Source organism: Lathyrus oleraceus, chromosome 5 (assembly GCF_024323335.1).
Source record: "Lathyrus oleraceus cultivar Zhongwan6 chromosome 5, CAAS_Psat_ZW6_1.0, whole genome shotgun sequence".
NCBI classification, from domain to species: domain Eukaryota; kingdom Viridiplantae; phylum Streptophyta; class Magnoliopsida; order Fabales; family Fabaceae; genus Lathyrus; species Lathyrus oleraceus.
Genome location: NC_066583.1, coordinates 98,127,789 through 98,152,312, shown reverse-complemented (window position 1 = coordinate 98,152,312; position 24,524 = coordinate 98,127,789). Strand labels below are relative to the sequence as shown.

General features: G+C 34.7%; 3 protein-coding genes across 3 annotated transcripts; 1 reads left to right on the top strand and 2 right to left on the bottom strand.

Annotated features, from left to right (window-relative positions):
• Nucleotides 1–1,173: 1,173 nt before the first annotated feature.
• Nucleotides 1,174–4,870, top strand: LOC127087894 (25S rRNA (cytosine-C(5))-methyltransferase NSUN5). The gene is made up of 12 exons (XM_051028813.1): nt 1,174–1,575; nt 1,659–1,717; nt 1,808–1,858; nt 1,957–2,092; nt 2,303–2,388; nt 2,550–2,648; nt 2,777–2,830; nt 3,431–3,575; nt 3,816–3,877; nt 3,992–4,151; nt 4,234–4,395; nt 4,494–4,870. The coding sequence occupies exons 1-12, from the start codon at nt 1,314–1,316 to the stop codon at nt 4,739–4,741; spliced, it is 1,524 nt and encodes a 507-aa protein (XP_050884770.1). The 5' UTR covers nt 1,174–1,313; the 3' UTR covers nt 4,742–4,870.
• Nucleotides 4,871–12,017: 7,147 nt separating this feature from the next.
• LOC127087892 (17.1 kDa class II heat shock protein) lies at nt 12,018–12,866 on the bottom strand. The gene has a single exon (NM_001426943.1). The coding sequence runs from the start codon at nt 12,675–12,677 to the stop codon at nt 12,204–12,206; it is 474 nt and encodes a 157-aa protein (NP_001413872.1). The 5' UTR covers nt 12,678–12,866; the 3' UTR covers nt 12,018–12,203.
• Nucleotides 12,867–21,474: 8,608 nt separating this feature from the next.
• On the bottom strand, nt 21,475–22,240 carry LOC127087893 (17.1 kDa class II heat shock protein). Its single transcript, XM_051028812.1, has one exon. It carries the CDS (start codon nt 22,119–22,121, stop codon nt 21,648–21,650), a length of 474 nt encoding a protein of 157 aa, XP_050884769.1. The 5' UTR covers nt 22,122–22,240; the 3' UTR covers nt 21,475–21,647.
• Between the last annotated feature and the right edge of the window lie 2,284 nt (nt 22,241–24,524).

The following is a 24,524-nucleotide window of genomic DNA, read 5'->3' as shown; positions in this document are numbered from 1 at the left end:
ACTTTAATATTAAGTGTAAATACTGTAATATTTTGTGTAAACAATGTAGTTTGTAAACAAATTAATTTATTAATATTATGCGTAAACAATGTAATGAGTATTTTAAAAACAAAAGAAATTATCTTTTCCACTAGTTTTCGTTATAAACCAAGATGTATGTGGTGCTAGTTTTAAAAATATAAAAAAGTTATTCTTGGAGATTGAACCAATGGTCATTCTGCTATCTCCTTGATTATTCTAAAACTAAGAGATATAATTGAGAGTTTTCATTACGTCATTCGTCACCCCGTCTTTGTAATCGAAGTTAAATCAACTTCACGTGTGAGGTTAAATACGTTTTTTTTATAATAGTGACTAAATGAATAAGAGTTCAGAAAAATAGAGTTGTCAAAAGAACTACATTTTTATTAAATTAACACTATTATTGTCTTGACAATAATTTTGATTGAAAAGTGGAAATTAAGGGTGTTTGCGGTGCAGTTTGGACAATTTTGGCGCAAAAAGTTAAATGAACCGCAAAAGAAAGAATATGCGGTTTGGTTTGGTTCGGTTGGCTTTTAGAAAGTTAAAATTGAAATCCTGAGTGAGGAAGAGAAAACCGTTTATAATTGTAAGACTAAGACATAATAGGTTAAGGTTTGGGTTGAATGTGAGTTAAGTGAAATTTAGATTGTAATATAATGCGGTTTGATTCGGTTTGCAAAATATAAACCGCAAATCGAACCGAACCATGCGGTTTTGTTAAAAGATGGTCCAAGCACATCTAAATCAAATGTAGTTTTTTGCAGTTTTAGTTTGGATTGGTTCGGTTTATGATTTTTTATTGGGTTGGTTCGGTTTTGAACACCCAATGAAAATCATATTTATTTAAGAGTGGAGAATAACTTAATCAAAGAGTAAATTAACCTTTGAATTAAATATAATCTAATAGTTAAATTATATTAATTTAACCATTAAATTAGATTGATTTAGAATAAACTAAAAAATCGTACTCTTTAAATAAGTTGATCCCCACTCTTTTTTTAAAAAGAAAATTTATTTGTTTCATTGAAAGTAAGGTTAGAAATTTAAGAATCCTAAAATATTTGAAATTGAGAGGTGAATAGAAAATTTAGATGTGGCTTTATTTAAAAAAAAAAGTCGTGAACACTACTAGCATAGAACAAGAGTTGTTACATAAAACGAAACAAAAACAAGAGTTAAAGGTACACGAAGACACGAAACACATTATATCACGAAACATAACAACATATACGGTATCCGTATGCGAGTGTTCCCTAAGCTGAGCTAAACCAAAACCCCTAAACCCTGCGATGCGAATCAGAAAGCCAACTCAGAAGAACAAGAAGAATGTCGCCGCCGCCGGCAAAGAAGAAAACGAAGTAAAAACGGCCAAATTGAAGGGTGCAGAGAGGTCAGCATATTTCGCACGGAGAGAAGCAGCAAAGATATTGAGAACTGTACTCGAAGGAGACGCTAACCGCCGTGCTCTTGCTTCCATCAAAACCCTCGTTTATCATCCTTCCGTCAGAAACAAGAAAGCCACATTTGCTCTCATCTGTCAAACCCTCAAACGTAACTAAATAACTACCAAGCTCACTTTTTCTCTTTCATTTTCTTATAATTATGATGTTCATTCGTTTTCTTTACATTCTCAGATCTTCCCATTATCAACGATGTTTTGCAAGCTGCCTCTATTCTCAACACCAAGTGGAAGGTAATAAATAACTTTGAATTTGTTCACATTTTGTTATTTTTTGTTTATATCACAATACTAACAACCTCATAAAATCTTTTGCTTTTGCAGAAGCAACAAGAATTGGTTTATATCATTGTCTATGATATCCTTTTCGGTCAGGTTAGTGAATTGAATTTCCGTCATAGTTTCTAAGGAAACTAACTGTGTTCCTCAGCATTAGTAAATTTTGAACTGTAAATGAGGTTTGGTTGTTGTAGGGAGTTCCACTGGTTGGTGATGCAGAGAAATACCTCATGCGCCACAAGGACCCCTTACATTTACATCTGAAAAAGGTTTTGTCACGGAAGAATGTGACGACCGTTAAAGAGTTGTTTGCTCTACAAGAGGTTCCTGGTCAGTCTTCACTCTTTACTTGTTCATATTTTGTTACATTGTGGGTTCATAGCTTATAATTTATAAATGATCATTTTTTAAATTTGATTCATTTTCATTTTTCTCAATGGATGTTTTTTTCGAAGATATTATTCTTTATTTGTGCCTGTTTCTGGTTTACTGTTCTACTGTCATAATGACTGGGGAATTGTTTCAAATTTTCTTGTGCAGATGTTTCTGTACCTCGAAATGTTCGTGTGAATACTCTTAAAATGGATGTTGATTCTGCTTTAGTTGAACTTCAGAAAAAATACTCGGTATTTTTGTTAGTGTATTTCTGATTATCATATTGCACATTACATTGTTATTTTTCTTCATGGAAATGAATTTGTAAAAGCCTCTAAGAGTGTCCATCCTTGATTTAAACTAGTGCTCTACGTTTTGTTTGATGAGATTATATTTTTGATGTGTCAAATAGGTTCAAAAGGATGATTTACTGCCTGACTTACTAGTACTCCCTCCCGGGACTGATTTACACGATCATCCTCTTGTCAAGAATGGAAGCATATTTCTGCAAGTAGGAATCAACCCTCCTTTGTTCCTTTATCTATATATAGATATTAAGGGATTAGAAAACTGATTTTTCTTTGCTATTTAAGAAATTTACTGACGACATTTCTTGGTGTTTGTTGTTCATTAACTTAGGGTAAGGCGAGTTCAATGGTGGCACCGGCTCTTAGCCCTGAACCAGGATGGGAGGTGAGTTATTGCTGCATTAGTACATATGATTATACATAGATCTGATTTAAGATAATCCATTTCATAGATATTCTCCACTTTAGCTCCTCATAACTCTTGTAAACATAACTTTGTACTGTCTAATTTCTAATTTCTTTTACTATTCTGGGTCTAGAGCTTTACATTGTGACCTGCCACATGTTCCTTCTGTTTGTATATCCCAAAAGAACAGTCCTAATTAAAAAAGTTTGATATATCTTGCTTTTGGCAGTATGTTGTTTATGGATACATTGTGTAGCACTTTCTTTTTATGTCTTTCTAGTTTTTTCATAATTGTTAGGTAATCAAATAAGAGGTATGGCAACTAAGTAGAAAGAAAACCAGGACCAGTATATATCTAAATTGCTTTTAAGCAATTGTAATGATGAACCATTGACACATAGAAACCAATAATAATTGAGAAAATGGAAATGATCGTATGTTCCTTAATGCGTTAATCTCGTGTTGGTGCTACGACACAGCTTTACTTTAGAGTGTTGGGGCTACATAATTATAAGGTGTCTAGATTATGTTTTACTTCTTCCGGTTCTTATTAGTTTTTCACTCTAAATGTATTTCAAGGTTCTTGATGCATGCGCGGCACCAGGCAACAAAACTGTCCACCTTGCCGCCCTTATGAAGAGAAAGGGTAGGATTATAGCATGTGAGCTGAAAAAGGAAAGGATTAAGCGCTTAAATGACACCATAAAGCTATCCGGAGCTTCCAGTATCCAATATTGTGTCTATAATATCGAGATGCTTTTCAACCAATAGTTAATTCAGTGTTACAATAATCACAACTTTTGGTTTTATTTAATCATACACGCTTGTAGTTGTTCAGATCTTTTTTCTGCATACTGTACTGTGATGCCTCTGGAGCAGAGGAGCACGCTGTAAATTTTGATATCATTTGTTCTGTCAATTTTCAGTTTGTATTGCCATGCTTCTAACTTAACGCTAAGTTCAGACATACAGGTTCTCAATGAGGATTTCTTGAACATAAATCCCAAGGACCCTTCATATTCTAAGGTAACGTATATTTCTTGTTCCTGACTTGTCCTGTGGCTATAGTAACTCCGTCTGCCAGATTGAAGTGTTACTTGTTCGTTTTGTGTGTAACTGTTATCAGATTTGTCATTGCAGTTAAAAGCTATTCTTTTGGATCCTTCCTGCTCTGGCTCTGGTACTGCCGCTTCTCGACTAGACCATCTGCTTCCATCTAAAGCAGCAGGTGATATTGACACGGAAAGATTGAACAAGCTTGCAGCTTTTCAGAGAAAAGCTCTTCAGCATGCCTTTCTTTGTGAGTTAGTTTGTAACTCATTGTCAATTCAATTTTTTATTTTGTTCCCTTACAGTACTTAAAAGAATTGTTTCTTTGGCAGTTCCGGCTTTGGAAAGAATTGTATACAGTACATGTTCAATAAACCAAATTGAGAACGAAGATGTAGTGAAGTCTCTTCTGCCCATAGCAGAGTCGTATGGATTCCAACTCGCAAAGCCCTTTCCTGAGTGGCAGTGTCGCGGTCTTCCGGTGTTTGAAGGCTGTAAGTATTATTATTATTATTATTCAGTTTCTGGTCTATTTTGTTGCATTGTACCACTTTTGATGGATTTTAAGATTGCTTGTTTTCTTATCTTGCAGCTGAAAACCTGGTTCGAACAGATCCTGCCAAGCACGGAGAGGGTTTCTTCATTGCCTTGTTTGTCAAGAAAGATGCTAACCTTTCGGCGAGGTCACATAAAAATGATAATAGGACTCTCCACAATTCTACCAGAGCTAGAGCTAGAAACGTGCGAAGGAAGATACCAATGTTCATTCATACTAATATGTTCAAAATGTGGTTACATGGTCAATTGAACCAGCATCAAAATTGGAGGGATAGAAGATAATTATTTTCTTTCCTGTCATTGTAAAACACATTCATAAAATAGACGAGATGTTTTGTTTGCAGCATATTTACAATTTCCCTTCCCACATTTACAAAATGTAAGGGATAAAATTATAATCTTTGTTTTTAATTGCATTGAATATTTTTTGCTCGCCCCCCTGGCTGTGAACTGTGAAGACACGGGGTTGTGATACAGAACTTTCGGACAACAATAATCATTGATCTAACTGATAATGTCACGTATATAGCACAGAACCTTGAGAAGATGCAAGGATCCAAGACATTCAAAAGATACAGATGTTAGAGGTGTAAACAAGCTAGACCAACTCCTAGGATCTACAACCTAACCTAGCCTACACAAGTTTAGGCTAAGCCAGAACAATTGTTTATTTTAGGGTAGTGTTCACTGCATCCTATGTAGTCTGATCACTAACCATATGAAAACTCAAATATGCCTTTCGCATCATTCGAATTTTGAAATCCGGAAGCAGCAATTACACATCAATATCTTCATAAAAAATGCACCCAAATAAATGTTAAAAAAATAGAGTGGATTTTGAAATCTGGATATATCTTTTGGATTTTGGAATCCGAATACATCACACAGGAAAAAGAAAGTTACATTATATTGTATGTGTGTGTTATACTCTATGATCATAACACAAAACTCAAAATCTTAAAAAAATCTCTTTGCATTTTTAATTAAGATTTCCACTTGCAAATATCATTCAACTGTATTTCTACATCAAAAGGGACAATATTCGTTAAAATTACAGACAATGTATATTTTATATCATTGATCATCATATAGATAATCTGTTTTTTCTGTATTTACTTGAATGCATAATCTAAAAATTGAAATCTAGATTATATAAGAGTATGTATCATGAACGCATAATCTAAAAATTGGAATCCGAGTCATTCAATGTTGATTGTAATTGTCTTATTTTTTATTGGTTGTAGTTATGATGCACCCTGATGCAAAGATCATAGATCTTGTTGTTGTGATTAAAGCTAACACGTCTAAGGATGGCGATAAAAAATTATCCCAAGAAGTTGTTGTCCACGTTGATGTTTGAAAACAATTGACCAATAGAAATGAGTTTACTTCACGTGCACATATGCTTGAATGAGTCCGCATATAGGCTGTCAAATTAGGGTTTGACATTACTATCGAGAGGTTGGATTCTGATTCTAAAAGAAAACACACATTTGTTAGGATGAGATGAGAAAGAAGTGATCAGTATAAGAACCTATCTAAAAATTGAAATGCGATGACACGATAACAAGGAAATGTGGATGTCATTTTAAGTTGCGTGGGTACCATAAGGAAAATGATACATGGACATGGACATGTAATGTGATTTGTGGTGTAGATGATCATGGTTTGAGTCACAAATTAGTTGCTCATTTGTTTGTATGCCATCTCAATACTGAAGAGAAGAAATTTGTTCTGACATGACGTTTATCATGGTTCAGTCCAAAAACATACTATCCACTTTGATTAGATCATCCTCCTTTTTTAACATGACCTCTAATAAAGTGGTGCTCAACTTCAATGTGTTTAGTCCAAGAGTGAAGTATTAAGTTTTTTGTGAGGTTTATGACACTAGTGTTATCACAACTTATGGAAGAAACTCTATATTTACACCATAGTCACTGAGTTGTTGTTTTAACCAAATAAGTTAAACACAACAGCTACCCATAACAATGCATTCTGCCCCAGTTGTTGAGAGCGTGACACTTTCTTGTTTATTGCTATGCCATGAGACAAGCGAGTTCGCAAGTACGTGACACGTGCCACTGGTACTTTTCCTATTCAATTTGCACCCAATGAAATCAGAGTCAAAGTATCCAACTAAGTTACAATCCGCTCCCTTGAGGTACCATAAACCCATTTGTTGTGTTCCAGAGAGATATCTCATAATGTGTTTGACAACACTGAGATGTGATTCTTTCAGGAATGCTTGAAAGCGTGCATACATACATACAACAAACATTATATTAGTACGAGATGCAATTAGATAGATAAAAGAGTCTACCATACCTCGATACTTCCTTTATTCAATTGGTTTCCCATCTTCATCTTTGTCAAGGTTGCATGAGGTTGACACTGGTGTTGTTATTTCTTTGGACTTCTCCATATCAAATATTTTTAGAAACTTTTTACAATATTTAGCTTGTCTTATGAATTTTCCCTTTTTAGTTCGATGTATTTAGAGTCCTTGAAAGTACTTTAACCCTTCCATCATGGACATTTTGAACTCGTTCTTCATAATTTCATAGAATTCCTTGCACAAAGATTTAGTAGCACCGAAGATGATATCATCGATATATATTTAAATTAATAAAATGTCATGCTCGGTTTTCTTGATGAAAAGAGTTTTATCAACTTTCCCTCTTTGAAACTTATTTTCAAGCAAGAATTTACTTAAACGATCATACCATGCTCTAGAAGTTTATTTTAGCCCATATAATGCCTTATTAAGCATGCAAACATGGTCTGGAAAAGTTAGGTTGATAAAACTGGAGGTTTATCAACAAATATCTTCTCTTGAATGTAACCATTTAGAAAGACACTTTTTACATCCAATCGAAATAACTTGAAATTCATGATACAAGAGAAAGCTAATAACATTCTTTTGCCTTCTAATTTATCTACAAGAGCATAAGTTTCATAGAATCTATTCCTTCCTGTTGACTTTATCCTTTTGCAATGAGTCCAACATTATTTCTTAAAACATTTTCATCTTCATTCAGCTTGTTGTGAAAGATCCATCGGGTACCAATTATTATATTAGCTGAAGTTTTAGAAATGAGTTCTCAAATGTTGTTTCATTCAAATTGATTTAACTCCTCTTGAATAATAAGAGACTAATTTTCTTCAACTATAGCTTTGTCAATTCCCATTGCTTCAATTTGTGAAACAAAAGCCACAAAGTTACATACCTTATTAAGGGACCGCCGAGTAGTAACTCTCTTGGAGATATCTCCAATGAAATTCTAAATGGGATGGTCCTTTGTCTGTATCCATTTCCTCGAGAGATTTGGATATTATGAAGGAATGTCTGGGATTTGATCCTGAGCTAGTTCTTCCTTTGTGACTTGATTTTCATTTTTCTCTTGGTCCGATTCTTAATTATCCTTTAGACTTGTCTTTTCCAATATACCTGCACAATCAACAACTTCTACTTCTATAGATTTAGGGTTAGATTCATCAAAGGTAACATGAAATGATTCTTATATTGTAGCAGTTCTCTAGTTATAGATTCTGAAAGCTTTGCTAGAAGTGGAATATTCTATGAATACACCTTCATCAGTTTTTGCATCAAATTTTTCAAAGTTATATTTCCTGTTGTTACCCAAAGATGTGTAAGTGAGAGATATTCGGCTTTATTCCTTTGTATAGTTCGCAGGGAGTTCACTTTAGAATTGGTCTTATTAAGACATGACTCATAACATAACAAGTGATCTTTACAGCATCAACCCATAAGTATTTAGGAAGATTGGTCTCATTGTGCATCATCCTTGCAAGTCCTGCTAGGGAGTTGTTTTTCCTCTCTACTAACCCGTTTTATTGGGGAGTTCGTGGAGTGGAAAAGGTGTTCCGAATACCATTCTCGTTACATATTTGTTTGAATTCCTCATTTTGGAATTCTCTGTCATGATCACTTCTTATAGATGCAATGCTTACACCTTTTTCGTTTTAGAATAACTTGGCTAATTTTTGAAAGGTAGCAAGCACATATCTTTTCTGAGATAAGAATAATGTCCAGGTATAGCGAGAGTAGTCATCCATAATTACAAGGGTGTAGAAGTTTCAACTTAGACTTACGGTTCTTGATGGGTCAAAAAGGTCCATCTGAAGCAGTTGCAAAGGGGACAATCAATAGAAACTATATTTTTAGATTTAAAAGAAGTCCTCACTTGATTCTATTTTGGCACGCATCACATAATCCGTTCTTTTCAAAATGTAAGTCTTCCAGGCCATGTATGAGGTCCTTGCATAGACCATTTTGTTCAAGAGATCCATGTGGATGTGAGCTACTCTTCTATGCGATAGCCAAAATTCATCCCCGTTACTTAAGAGACATACATATATTAAAAAGATCTTATTTAGATTCATTGTGTATGTACTTCCACTTATTGAGCTAGTAAATAGAGTTTCATTTGATTTATATTTTATGACACTACAACCAGAAGAATCAAATATTACATTGTTACCTTTGTCACGTAGTTGACTTATGCTGAGCAAATTATGCTTAGGTCCTTTTACCAAGAAAACTTCTCCAATCATTGGATTTAGGGGCTTACCAATGGTGTCAAAAGCTAGAATTTTCCCCTTATTATTATTCCTGTAGGAGACAAATCCTCCTTCTTTAGGAAAGTAAGTGGAGATTAAGATTTTGTCACCTGTCATATACTTTGAACAACCGCTATCAAGATATTATTTGGTGTTTGAGACTGTAAATTATTCATGCAAAGAAAATGTTAATTCTTAACTTTAGGTAACCATATCATCTTGGTTCCTTGTTTGTTAGTTTCATAAGTATTTTTTCTTTATGTTTTGGAGATATATGCATTCTCAGGTTAGACAATTTTTTTGTTTTATGTTCACAATGTTTGTTATAGAAGTATGAATAAGGATGTCATTCTTTACTTTCATGACTTTTCTTAATGAAACAAAATATGGTAATGTGACCTACTTTATCACAGTAGTTGCATTTTAAAGTTTTACAGTGAGATATGTTTTTAGCTTTACAAATGTTTTCGAATGTTCTAGTATTGTTCTTTGGTTCATAGCCTAATCCATTTGTTGGAAGATGCTCTTTGATTCCCTAATAAAAATTTGAAGTTATATCTTCCTTTGGTGAACTTGACAAGTGATTTTTGAAGATAAAAAATTCCATTTTTCAAAATGTCAAAGTTATCGCACTTGTTAGGTTCATCATCTTCGTTTGAAGTGGAAGAATTTTGAATATAATCTTTTTGTTTCTCTTTGAGGAGTTTTATCTCCTTTTCTACAATTTAATTTTTTAGATTCAAGAGAGGAGATATTATCCTTAGATGTATAGATAATTTGTTCTAGTTTGTTTGTTTCTTTTGTTAGTTTTTTTACAGATTCTAAATAAATCATAATAAGATAAGGGAGAGGTTATCTCATTGTCTTGATGATTTTCCATTAGACAAATGTTGACTTTTCTTCTTCATCGTCAGAGGATTCCATATTATTATCTTCCCATGCGACTTAAGCTTTCTTCTTTTCCCGAGTTTTTTTTTGAATTTTTGATTTGCCTTCTTGAATGGGGCAATATGGTTTGATGTGTCATTTCTTTCAGCAAGTTGGAATGAGTGGTGTTTTTTTTCCATCTTTTTCTTACTCTTCTTTTTGCCTTTTCTCATTCTTCATAAATATCTTGAAATTCTTTACTATGAGAGTCATGTCACCATCAAAATCAGATTCCCCAGCTTAAAGTTCTAGAGTCTTATTTTTATTTTCTCCTTCTTCATCTATGACAAGTATTTTGAGTTTCATTTCATGTTCCTGCAATTTACTGAAGAGAGTATGTGTGTCCATAGTTGCTAAATTCTTAGATTCAAAAATTGCAGTGACTTTGAGTTGTCAACTACGGTTTAGGCATCTAATAATTTTTATGACTAATTCCTCATTTTAGAATATTTTCCCTAGAGTTCTCATATGACTCACGATATTGGGTGAATCATGTTTTCATTTGACTTATGTTCTCTTTAAATTTTATTTTGAAGAGTTCACACTCATGGGTTAATGTGCCCAACCTTGTCCTCGTTACTTGAGTGGTTTTTTCTTAGTGGTAAATTGTGGTATTTAAAATTCGTGATTGATTTTATTTTTTTCTTAATTAAGATTGTGCTAGTAATTTCTTTTGAGTGAATTGCAGTGAAAATAAATTTTGAAAGTAAATAGCAAAAGTTAAAAGGATAGAGAAAGAGATTTATACAGGTTTGACCGAACGTTGGACTAGTCCTGTCCCCAAGAGGTCTTGTTGAGAGTTTGAATATAAACTTTGAGCTTTTGAAGATTATGCTCACAAACCTTTATACAAGATGATCTTGAGGTTTTTACAGGTTTATCTCCAACCACAAATAGCTTTTACCACTTGCTAAGTTAGAATCTTGTTAGAGATTTTCAAACTGATCTCAATAACCAAAAGCATGATTTTTTTCTGATAAATCTCAATAAATCAAAACAAAGATTTTAACTGATTTATCTCACGAATTAGACTCAATCTTCTCAAGAGTATTACACTCTCAAGAATTAAACAAATAACACAATCACTTACAAAAATTCTTCCTCTAAAATAAAGTTTCACTTATAAGCACTAAGACAATTTAAAGTGAAAGAAAGAGAGAGAAGACGAAAGAAGTTTAGAGAGATAAATTCTAAAGAAAATGTAAATAATTGAAAAATGACGTGAAATGAAGAGAAGGCGAGCCTTCTTTATATATATATATATATATATATATATATATATATATATATATATATATATATATATATATATATATATATATATATATATATATATATATATATATATATATATATATATATATATATCCTTTATATAGGAGTTGGAGAAACCAAAAAATAAAATTATTCACGAGCGAAATTGATGAGGCAATCGCTTGACATAAAACTTCAATCGATTGATGTTTAATCGATTATCATGTCCAAAATAAAAAATATTAATGTGCTCTTCCAATCACTTGTTTAATTGATTAGTCCCTCTCCAATGTGTGTTAGAGTTGCCTTCATATATTTCAAAATTATTCCTTTATTTTTACAAAACTCAGACCACTTAGAAAGATATACATAACCTCATAAATTTGATACTTTATATGTGATTTTAATATTCTTTACTAAATTGCTTTTAATAATATAAATACTTTAATGTTGAATCTCTTTTTGTTGACGAGATATTTGATATTCTTTGACTAGATCACCAGTTCCATGTGTATTGATTTAGATTGCAATGTCGTCTTGATTGGGATTGTCACCATAATTGGTTCATTTGGCCTATTGACTGGTTAAACCTCATCATGAACCACAGTTTCTACAATTTGAGCTAAGTTGTTGAAAAACTTAATATATGATATGTATTGCCATATCAATTCCAACCAACTGTTAACTTTTTTTTCCAAACATAAATTTAATTAGGTGTCAAAAAAAGTGTAAATGAAACATTTTCTTTTCTTTAATACTTCAGTTTCTCAATTTTATCATGGGGGCAACGCAACAATGTTACAAGCAGAAAAACCAAAGTAATTAAAATTCATTCATGTCATATTGTTACAAATTACATCGCATGATGATCATCATCATATAGGGCCAACTAGGCGAAAACACACAAAACCATTGCTACACAAACCAACTAAAAAGACAAACATTCCTTCTGATTTGTTAACATGAAATCGTACACCGATCAAGCAACCTTAACTTGAATAGTTTTTGGTTTCTTAGGTTCAGGTGGAGGCAATTTATTAACTGTAACCGTAAGAACACCATCTTGAGAAATAGCAGAGATAGCTTCAATATTCGCATTCTCAGGTAACACAAATTTCCTCATCAACTTACCAATCCTTCTTTCCATCTTCAAATATTTAACACCTTCTTTCTCTTCTTCTCTCTTCCTCTCGCCACTTATCAATAGCACATTCTCATCTTCCACCTGAACCTTTATGTCACCAGATTTCACCCCAGGCATGTCCACCATAAACACGTATGAATTTGGATGCTCTTTCACGTCCGCTGGAGTTGCAGCCATTGCCTTTGCGTCACGGACATATGTTCGAGTTGGAGCGTTTAAGTTCTTCTCGGTTGTGTCGTCGGTGAGGTCCATTATATGATGGAGAGTGTTGAAGAGTGGAGAATCCAAATCCATTAGCCTGAAATCCATTGCTTTCTTTGTGGGATGATTTTGTGTTTGTCGCACGTTTTGATTTTTGATTGTTCTTTTGTGTGAATGGATTGAGAATAGAGAATGTTTGGCTTTTATTAGGGTGGTAGGAAGATTATGGAAGGTTCAAGAGAAAACAGAGCGCATTGGAAATTCTAGGAGTTTCGATCACAAAGCTCAATGTTTCTAGTAGGATCCAGGATAGAAGGAATATTGTAATGTTTTTTTTTGTTGTTGTCAAAATAGAATAATGTGTCTATCAGACTATGACTTGGTCGGCTATTATTGGGCCTCAAAGCCCTAGTAAATATGAAAGCCCAAACCTTTAGAAAAATTCACATATAAAAACATATTTTCCCAATCAAAATCACATATTTTAGATTTTTTCATAAAACAATGTTTTTGCTAAGTGGTTTGTTAGAAAATACCGAATTATTACAAGTAGCATTATTTTTTCAATCTTATGTGTTTCGAATTTTTTTTCTTTAAAATAATCATTTGTTTTCAAAATAATCAATTATTCAAAAAAATTACCAAAATAATCAGGTTTTGTAGAGGATGCGCCAGATGAATTGACACATCCCCAATGCATGAAGAGGAGGTGCCAATAGCATTGGCGCATGCATTGGGCTCCTCATGAGGAGGCGTCAATGCTAGTGGCGTATGCATTGAGCCTCATGAGGAAGCGCCAATGCTCCTGGCGCCTATGTGTATTTGGTTGTGTGAACGCCCATTCATCTGGCGCCTGCATGTCATGGTCATGTGGGCGCCAATCCCTCAGGTGCCCATGTGTTTTGTACAATTGATGTTTCGTCTCTATAAATACCACGTCTTGGATGCAATATTTTTCACTCAAACTCATCTCATAATACCATAACTTGTCTAGTTCAACCACCATCAATTTCAATTTTCTTTGTTTCAACAATGTCTGCATACATTCAGAAACGAAATACTGATGTAATATTTTATGTCGTTGTCGTTCCGACACAGGTTCGACTTTGGAACACAGATACGTCTGAACGTCTTAATCGAACGTTGTATAGTTGGTTAGAGGGAGAAATTGGAGAGGGTGAGCGGATTAGAAGAATACAATGGTTTGTGTCCACGTTCAACCAAACGGAGAAGTGCGCGGGTGGGTGGATATTAAGACCGACCAAGACGCTCGTAGGATGATGCATTACATGTTCAAAATTATTTTGATGATTGTAATTGCATAGTTCTTGTATTGTATTTGTTATAATTATTTGTGTTACTGTTTATGTAACGGTACTTTCGTCACAGGCGTCTAATATGAAATAAATTTAGTTTTTCATATATTACAATAGAGGTACATGTAAATTTATCTGGTTGTGTTCGTTCCAACACTAGGACAATTATTATGATTGTGACCTGGTTGACGGCATGAACTACATAGTCTAACCATTTTGTTCGCCGTATCCATTTCGGTTAAAATCTGGGTGTTGTTTGGGCGACCCTTTTTCTTCCTTCGTATAACTTCGTTGTGCCAGACGATGTCCCCTTGATATTCTGGACAATAATTCTTTTTTGCCACTACGGAAAAACTAATTTTATAAACATTTGAAAGGCTCACGACTTTGTAAACTTCAGATAGCAAGTAGGATGGATCCCTTCGAACCTTTGAGCATGCCGCAATGACATGGGAGCAGGGGGTACGAAAGGCTTGGAACTTTCCGCAGTCGCACCAACCTCTATATAGTTCGACTCTGTATTGTCCCATCGGCATGCCTTCATTGTGATCCATGGACTCGACAACACTAAACCAACCTTTACTTAGGTCAAAGACCGTAACCACGTGTGTGTTTGCTTTGGCAACTTCATGTCTGATGAATTTCATTGAAGCATCACTGAACAACTGTCAAGATTGCAACACTGAACTTCATTTTAAGCGTCTGGTTTCAAACAACGCCCCTAGCCTGAAATATGTAGCCTACACCAAAGCAGTTATTGGTAGGTTACAGATGCCTTTGAAGACAGAGTTCATTGATTCCACAAGATTTGTTGTCATGTGGCCCCAACACTGACCGTTGTCGTATGCCCTAGTCCACTTCTCCAATGGAATACTATCTATCCACCGTACCGCATCTTCGTTTGACAATCTTATTTCCTTGCTGTAGTGTTTGAAAGAAGGTTCTAATAATGCATAACTTGCATTGACAACCTTCTTCCGCAACGTCTTATCTTTGATTTCCCACATGAAATTCTGAGTAATATGTCTAATACAAAATACATACGTCGAAGGAGGATTTTGCCAGTCGTTGTCAATGTTATTATATGCACTGATGATTGAAGGGTGTCTGTCGGAGATCAAACATAAGTTAGGCTGAGGTGAAACATGTAATCAGAGATTTCTTAGGAAAAAACTCCATCCCTCAGCAGTCTCCCTTCAACTATGGCAAAGGCGATTGGAAAAATATTGATGTTCCCATCTTGTGCCACTGCCATCAGTAACTTTCCTTTGTATTTTCCGTACAACCATGTACCATCAATTTGTATAATTGTTTTACAAAAAGAAAAACTTATGATACATGGTTGATACGCCCAGAATAGACGGTGAAATATTCTATTTCCAACAACATACGTACCATCTAGTGTATAGGCGAGCAATGTTTCCATCTTGACAATTGTCCCGGGAGCATATTGTTTTAGAGCCAACAGGTATTTTGGAAGTTGTTTGTAAGATTCCTCCCAATTGCCAAACACTTTTTCAACAACTTTTGTCCTAGTTATCGATGCCTTCCTATATGATGGAGTGTACTCGTACTCTACCCTAATATGCGAGATTATTGTACTCACCTTTAACGACGGATTGTCACCAATGACAGACAATATTTCATCGCATATTAGCTGAGAGCTTAATTTACGATGATCTTGCATTGGGTTTGTCAGCATGCATGTGTGATCTGGACTCATTGATCCAATCTCCCAAGACTCGCTCCTCTTCCGATACGAAGCTGACAACCTAAAAAGGCAGTGCTCATTCGGACAATAAATTTTATACCTCGATGCGTCAGTTCTGTCAACTCTGAAATCAGCTGATAGTTGCATGTGGAATTTCTTAATGGCTTTTACACATTCCTCTTTTGTGTGAAATGTGTCTCCTTGTTTCAAAGATCCTTGCATCTACACGTAAGGATTGTACCATACATCTGCTGAAGGTTCATCTGAACCCAAATTTAACCTTGTCATGTGTTGGGGTGGGCAATATACATGACTTGCTGGTATTGGCTCCTCTTCCTCTTCAGCGTTCACCATCGAATCAACCATGATCTCAGCTTCTTCTTCTTCGTCATCTGGAACATTCACCTCAGCTTGTTCGTCATCAGTCTCATAAAACACTTGTGACTGATCAATGTACTGAGACACCTGTTGTTGATGTGGTAATATATACAACTCTATATCATTGTAACCGGATTGTTCGTGATTGACAAACATATGCTGAACATCATCATCATCTCGAATCTTTTTCTAATAAATTTTTACCTGGTTTTCTGCAAACCAAACCGAATTTTTATAGATGATTTGGCCCACATTACTGCACTGCAATTTCTTTTCTATTCTTTGTTTTAGATGTGAAAAATTTGATCGTCGATTTATTGTAAACCGAGTTACCTCTGTGTTTCGAAAACAAAACCCTAAAAACTGATGATCAAATATTTCACCTTCGACATAGGCACTGATCATGTAATGTTGTGTGGAAGACATTAAGTTCAAATATTAAATATGTAGATAGCTTTAATGGAATTGAATGCATTGCTAAGTTGTTCATCTGCACAACATAAATAGCGTTGCATTGCTAACTTGGTCGTTGCATTGATAACTTGGTCATTGTCTGTACAGACTTGACCATGCATGCAGTAGAAAGAATCAAACATGCAGAGAAAAGAGTGACAAGAACACACATGCGCCAGAGAATCAAGGAATCTCTGAACCCTGATCCCTAATATTCCCACCTAGGCGCCCATTCCGTAGGCGCCATAAAGTAACTGGGGAGCCAAAAGGATGGGCGCCTCTTCACAAAAATTGTACTTAGGCGCCACTAGGAAGAGCGCCCCTTCCCATTGCCCTACACTAAGGCGCCAAGAGGAAGGGCACCTCTTCCTTGCATGTGAAGAATCACATGCAGGCGCTAAGAGGAAAGGTGCCTCTTCCCTTGCATATGGTTCTTCACATGCGCCTAGAAGAGAGATTCCTCACATGCTTTCTGAAGTTTGTCATTCCCTTGTCTTCTCTTTCCATTCCATGCAACCAATCACATTCATTTTAGGTTGCAAACCTACTCACTTATTCATCTATAAATAGACTCTCATATCAACAATATCAAATCATCTTCATCAATACTCAATTATATTCTTCTACCACACTTCTTTCCTCTACCACACTCAAGTTTTGCAAAATCAAATCATGTCTTTGTTGACTATGGGCGATGAACATAAAGGCACACTCGAGAATATCCCGGCATTTGTATGTTATCTCTTTCTTTTTACTTTTTCTATTTTTAGTATTATACCTTTGTTATCTATGTTTTTCTTATTTCTTATAGAGTTGTGTTTGTTGATTATGTATTTCTTCTTCTAATTGTATTTTCTTACTTTTTTGTTATTAGGATCCGAAACGGTTTAAATGTCGTGTACATGAATATATACCCCACGATCCTTTAATAGAACCATATATTAGAGGATATGGATTTGGAAATCTACTCAACATTGTTTTGTACTCGGTGGACTACAAGTTTATTCTGGCTTTGTTGGAGAGGTGGAGACCCGAGAACCCACACATTTCACCTTCCGACTGGTGAGTGTACCGTCACACTTGAGGACGTGTACATGTTGTTGGGTCTCCGCATAGACGGAAAGGCAGTGAATGGTCGAGTTAACCAAGACAATAATATTTGCAATGAATTATTGGGGACCCCTTTGTTAGACGACGAAACTGAGGGGGACACATCCGGTCAAGCAAGGGGGCAATGTATAAATTTAAAATACCTTAAACAATATTATGTCAGTATAGTATTGTCCGAAGATTCAACCGAGTATGAGAAAATAATAAAAGCTCGGTGTTACATTATGATTTTATTTGGTAATTTTTTGTTTCCAGAAAGTACATGTAATTCTGTAAATATAATGTATTTACCTTTATTACGCAACATTAATAAGGTAAACACTTATAGTTGGGGTTCAACTGTGTTGGCCCATCTATATAGTGCAATGTGTAGAACTGCAAAAAAGAATACTTGTACTTTTCTTTCATGTGCGTATTTGCTTCAAGCTTGGGGTTGGTCAAGAATGCCGTCGCTTGCCCCGATAAATGAGCGCCCATTCGTGTTCCCGTTTGCAGCCAAGTAAGTCTAACACTTTATCGTTCACCATTTAGTTAATTATATTTTATATTATAATTAACAGTAAATAATATTTTCACTTCTTTTTTATCTTAGGTGGTAAGTAAGGGGAATGAACTACAGCAGGTGTCCGAAACATGCTATTGTAGTCTATCGCAATCTATTGGACCACATTGGACATGACGATGTAATAATCCTACCCAACCATATTTTAATTTAAAAATACTTCTCAAATTATTTTCCATCTAATTGTTTCGTATTGTTTTACAGTTTGTCTAGAGGCCATATCTGGGTCTGGATCATGATGTGAATCATGACGATGCTGCAGTTTGGACAGCGAAGACACTGATTATCCAATTCACTACGGTGGAAATGCACCAGAGTGACCGGGTCAAACTGAAGTTCAGAATGCTACAATAGATTCCAAAATCTCCCACGTGGTTGGGGATTGGCATCAAAAAAAGATTGATGCACAATGAGATTATTCTGACTGGAGAGACTTTGCAAAAGAGATGTGTCGTCAATGGAGGAATCGACGATAACACATCTTGAACGAACCAGTCATCCATGGTGCAAGACCGACTCAACAATATATGGCATGGTTTAGGTCGGTAACAACTCAGCAATTTGTATCTGAGCCGCGATATTTGATGGATCCACGCCAACTTGCTTCGTCATCGTACGCCCCACAACAATTCACCATCCAACAACAATGTGAACCCGCCCAAACCCAACAACCAACCACACAACATCAACCAACCACATACACACAACAACCAAACACCCAATATCACAACCTGTTCATGCCAACCACCCAACAACCAACCATCCAACGTCGCAATCCATTCATACCACCCACTCAAACACAAAACCAAGAATCAAACCCCGCAACCACAACCGTCTATAGCCCAGATGATTCATATGGGTCACTTCATCGTAGCCCCCCATCAATGACCACCCAAACATCCCATCAACATAATACCAAACCATTATTTAACTATAGTACGCCCCAGGAACCATTGCTTCGTTTTCAAAACGACTAAATGGCCCAATTTGGGCAATTATACCGTCCCTAATTCACCCAACCCCAACGCCCTAACTACGATGGCATGGGCACCGAACTCCATTATGGAAGCGCCGTTGGCCATAGCCCCTCCGGATATTGGGAGCAAATGATGACACATCTGTCAAATGCCGCTGGAACTTCCGTTGGACCTTTCAACCAGCCATCACACGATCAGGTCAGCACACAAAGACCCCAAACACCTCAAGAAAATCGTGGGAGACCTCGGAGACAAACTAACACACCGAGATGTGGAACATGAGGACGTTATAATCGGGCCGGTCATTAGTTTATTGTCAGTCCAATGTAACCAATTATTACATCATCAATGATTTTTTTTATTACTATTTCTTATTTATTAAATAATAAAAATTAAATATTAATAATTAAAAAAATTAAAAAGTTAAAAAAAATAAAAATATATAAAAAAAACAGCAAGGGGTGTATGCACCAGATGAATTGGCGCATACACCAACCAAATGCACATATGCGCCACTACCATTGGCGCCTCCTCATGAGAAGCCCAATGCATGCGTCAATGCTATTGACGCCTCCTCTTTATGCATTGGGGATGCGCCAAATCATCTGACGCGTCCTCTACAAAACCTAATTATTTTGATAATTTTTTTGAATAATTGATTATTTTGGATTTTTTTGAAAAAAAAATCTATGTGTTTCTCCTGCATTTTTTTGTTGCAAATATATCAGATTTTTCATTTAAACTATATTTTTATTGGATTTTTGAAATTAACGGTATCAAATTTGTGAGGTTATACCAAATTTTTAAGAATATCTAATAAAATTCAAAGTTTTGGATACATTTATACCTATTTTTCTAAAAATTTGGTATAAATACTATGAGTTTTTACCATTTTTTAAAAAATTTGATAGACATGGTGTTGTGGTCAAATTTTTCTAAAATTCGGTAGACCAATACTTTTTTAAAATATTTTTTTGATCTTTTATCTTTTTAGTGAGGAGAAGAGGAAGAAATAGAAAAATCATACATAGATTGAGCGAGAGACATGCTGTAGAGTGCTATGGTGGAGACAACGAAGATGATGGAAACAATCATCTACAAGCAAGGGGATAAAATAGTTACCACCGGTTCTCGCCGCAAGAGGATTAATCATTCTCGTGGACTACATACTCTCTACCATAGAAGAGGTATAACTGGTCGGTCCAAAGATCATGATGATTAGACTGATGTTTTCATTATTGATGGTGTTGAGACAAAAATGATTCTTCAGGATGATACATAGGTGCCGATTAATACCGATACAAAGCGATCAATTCAAATTGATTCAGAGATGCCTGTTCAGACTAATACAAAGGTTTCGATTCAAACTGATACGAAGGTGCCAATTCAGACTGATACATAAGTTCATGTTCAAGCTGATACATATGAGGGGTTTTCTAGAGGACCCTCTGATCCTACCCTACTCATTAGGTACTCCGATCATATGGCGTTTAAATTAAGGCAAGAAGAAATATACATATTTTAATTTAAGTTATTTTTATTTATTAGTGGTTAATTAAAAGTAACTGATGATTTATGTTTTATTTGTTGTAGAACTGTACTCCATTGAAGGCCCCCACTCATGGGTTCAAGTTAAAGAAATTCTTCGTAGTGTAGATGCTTGGTGAGGTTAGGGTGGTTGTTGCTAATAATGGTCTGCTGCCATTGATGGATTGTTTGCTCACCATTCTTGACGCTCCTTTGTCATCTTTTTTTGAAAATAAATAAAAAAATTATTCCAAATAAAAAAAAAGAGAAAAAAGAATATTTTGTAATTTTTTCTATCATTTAAAAAAAAAGAATCCTGAATCTTCTTAAAATAAATTTTTTTATAAATTTTTAAATAATAAATTTTTAAAACTTCAAAACATAAAATTAATTTAAAATATGTATATCAACATGAAACAAATATATAGTTATTGGTTTTTATTTGGATAAAAACTAGATATTCACATTAGTATTTAATTTAGATTTTTAAAAGTGAACCCCTAATACTAGGTTGATAATTTAATGAATAACTATATATGTATACTCATATGAACATGTGAAAACTCAACCGCAGCAAGGAATGAATGAATTTAGATTACAATGTCATCTTGATTTGAATTGTCACCACAAGTTCTACAATTTGAGTACTAATACGATATCAGGTATTCCGGTGCCGATTTGTTGTATAATAAAAAAGTTACAATAAGTGGTTGTTCAAATGGATCAACCAATGTGTCTCCAAAACATTGATAGTGGCCACAAATGTTGATATTCTCAATATTTGTAGAGGATTATTTGATCTATATTAACAGATATCCAAATAGGTTCAAACCAGAAATGAATAAGTTCCCACACTTAAAACACAAGAATGTTACTAGCAGAAAAACCAAGGTAATTAAAATTCATTCAGATTCATATTGTTACAGATTACATCGCATCCTATAGGTGCAAGGCAACTAAGAAAACACACAAAACCACTGCTACACAAACCAACTAAAAAAACATACATTCCTTCTGATTTGCAAACATGAAATCGAACACCGATCAAGCAATCTTAACTTGAATAGTTTTTGGTTTCTTAGGTTCGGGTGGAGGCAATTTATTAACGGTAACGGTAAGAACACCATCTTGACAAATAGCAGAGATACCTTCAACATTCGCATTCTCAGGTAACACAAATTTTCTCATTAACTTTCCAACCCTTCTTTCCATCTTCAAATACTTAACACCTTCTTTCTCTTCTTCTCTCTTTCTCTCGCCACTTATTAATAGCACATTCTCATCTTCCACCTGAACCTTTATGTCACCAGATTTCAACCCAGGCATGTCCACCACAAACACGTACGAATTTGAATACTCTTTCACATCCGCTGGAGTTGCAGCCATTGCCTTTGCGTCGCGTACGTATGTTCTTGTTGGAGCGTTTAAGTTCTTATCGGTTGTGTCGTCTGTGAGATCCATTATGTGATGCAGAGTGTTGAACAGTGGAGAATCCAAACCCATTAGCCTGAAATCCATTGCTCTTTTGTATTGGAGGAATATTTTGTGTTTGTCGCACGTTTTTCTTTCAGATTGCTTATTTGTTATGAATGGATTGAGAATGGAGAACAATTGGCATTTATTAGGGGGTAGAAAGAATATGGGAAGTTTGAGAAGAAACGTGGGAGATCTAGGAGTTTCGAGAATAAAACTCAAATGTTCTAGTAGTATCCATAATATAAGAGAATATGTCCTTTTCTTATTTTCCTGTCAAAAGAGAATAACCAGAATCTTTTTGCCACCCCTAAATTTAATCTAACACCCACACACCCTATGTCTTTTCAACAAATTATTTTTAAATTTTGTGTATTTTTTTTTTTTTTGAGTTTTTACATATTTTTTAAGAATTTCACGAGTTTTTATTGGTTTTGGGAAATTTTATAAATTTTTATTGAATTTAAACTATTAGACTTTTCAAATATATTATCGGACTTTTCAAAATCATGAGTTTTTACAATTTTTTTAGAAAGTCTTATAAGTTTTTATCGATTTTTTCAAAAACTCTGAGTTTTTATCGAATTTTTCAAAAAAATACGAGTTTTTAACTTGATTTTTTAAAAAATCTATGAGTTTTTATCGGATTTTTTAAAATACACTATCAAATTTTTACCGGATTTTTTAAAATACACTATTGAATTTTTTTCGCCTATCAAAATGAACTACCAAATTTTTCAAGAAAATCGAAAAATTATAAAGCGTATTGGATTTTTCGAATTGTACTATCGATCTTTTGTTGGCTCTTTTTTGTTAAATTTTGACAAGGGTATTTTTGCCATTATGAAAAAATGTGTGGGTGTCAGGTTCAATTTGGGGGGTGGTAGGAAGATTCCTCGACTATGATTTACTTGTCTAATATTATGCCTAAAAAGTTAATAAGGAAGTCCAAAAATAAAAAATTTACCTCATACCCAAATATTTATCCCCTTACCCATGCATTATACCACTTTGACCAAAATGTCAATGTTTAAATAGTTATTTGTTTCAATTTTTTCTTTTTCCCTCGTTCGCTTTTACAAGTCTTTTGAGCCTTAAAAAAATTCATATATCGAAACACTTTAACCATGTTATCCAGTCCACAATCATCAAATCGAAAATTATGCAAGTAAGTTATCATGTTCTTGAAAGCCGCTAGAAGTCTTAAAAAAGGTTATTCGGTCTTGTTGTTGATTACTTGGGGTTACCATTTAGTAAGGCAACATCGCATGTCCTTTCTTGCAGGGGTGCTTATTATAAGTTGGAGTGAATGATTGCCTAAACAGACAAGAACGACATTATAATGATTCGCTATTAAATAACCCATATCGGACAGCATCATCCATTTCTCTAGTGGATGAGGATCTAAAGTTCATATCATCAAATATTCTCTCACTTTTGATAACCAAGCTCTAAATAATTTCTCATATAAACTTGATCTTTCATAGTCTCTTATTTAGTTATCCAAGTCTTGATGAACCATTGGCCAACTATCTTCCTTATATCCATGCAATAATGCAATGACTCTAAATCCACAATTTCCATCTGATGCAACATTAACTACATCTTTAATATATGGCCTACAATGATTAGGAAATTGATGAATGAATTAGTTCTTTGAAGTTGGTTGCTCCTTTGATTGTGATTGCTTCTTTGAAGTCAGGGATGATTGAGATAATTGTGTATGTGGTCTCTTTGAAGATTGAGCTGATTGATCAACACACTTACGATATGAAAGATCCCTATAAACATCATATCCCATTGGTTTCTTCCCTTTATTCTTCACCATTCCTTTGATTTTTAATTTCTCAGGTGGTGGGCACATTGAAGTCATTGTGAGGTAAGCAATTTCACAAACCTTACTTTTTAATGATCTTTTCTCAACAATATCTAGTGACCTAAACTTTTTCCACAATTCATCTATTGCATTACTCATATCCACCTCCGATTCATCATCTACATTTACCTCCAAATCAACCTCCATGCTTAGTTTCCTCCAATGAACATGAACAATATCTATTGGTGTCGATATACTATCAAATGTCTATCTTCTTAACTCACAAGCACAAGGAAAACCATAAGAGGTTCTAAGAGTACAACCACATATTTTCATGTTGGCTCCCACATGATCAACCCGCAATAACTCTTCATCAATGCATCTCAAAGCAGCATGAGATACTGATCCACAAATATTACCATAAAGTTGTGATGAAGTAAATTCATGAGGGATGATCCCAGAAGTTCAAGCACATGGTTGATCCTTGTTTTCCTCAGAAGAAACATTGTTTCTCTACTGGTTGCTCATTTGTACCCACTCCCTTAAACTCTCGCCCTTTCCTATTCAATTTCTCCAAGTCATTCTCTCTTTGGACTGCCAATTCGTTGGGAAATGGTTGATCCCCAATCCTT

Bases quoted from the DNA above. Each gene is read 5' to 3' on its own strand.
- LOC127087893 (XM_051028812.1), bottom strand. From the start codon at position 22,121: ATGGATTTCAGGCTAATGGGTTTGGATTCTCCACTGTTCAACACTCTG.
- LOC127087894 (XM_051028813.1), top strand. From the start codon at position 1,314: ATGCGAATCAGAAAGCCAACTCAGAAGAACAAGAAGAATGTCGCCGCC. The intron at 2,389-2,549 runs GTATTTTTGTTA...TGTGTCAAATAG, and splicing joins AACTTCAGAAAAAATACTCG to GTTCAAAAGGATGATTTACT. The intron at 4,396-4,493 runs GTAAGTATTATT...CTTATCTTGCAG, and splicing joins TCTTCCGGTGTTTGAAGGCT to CTGAAAACCTGGTTCGAACA.
- LOC127087892 (NM_001426943.1), bottom strand. From the start codon at position 12,677: ATGGATTTCAGGCTAATGGATTTGGATTCTCCACTCTTCAACACTCTC.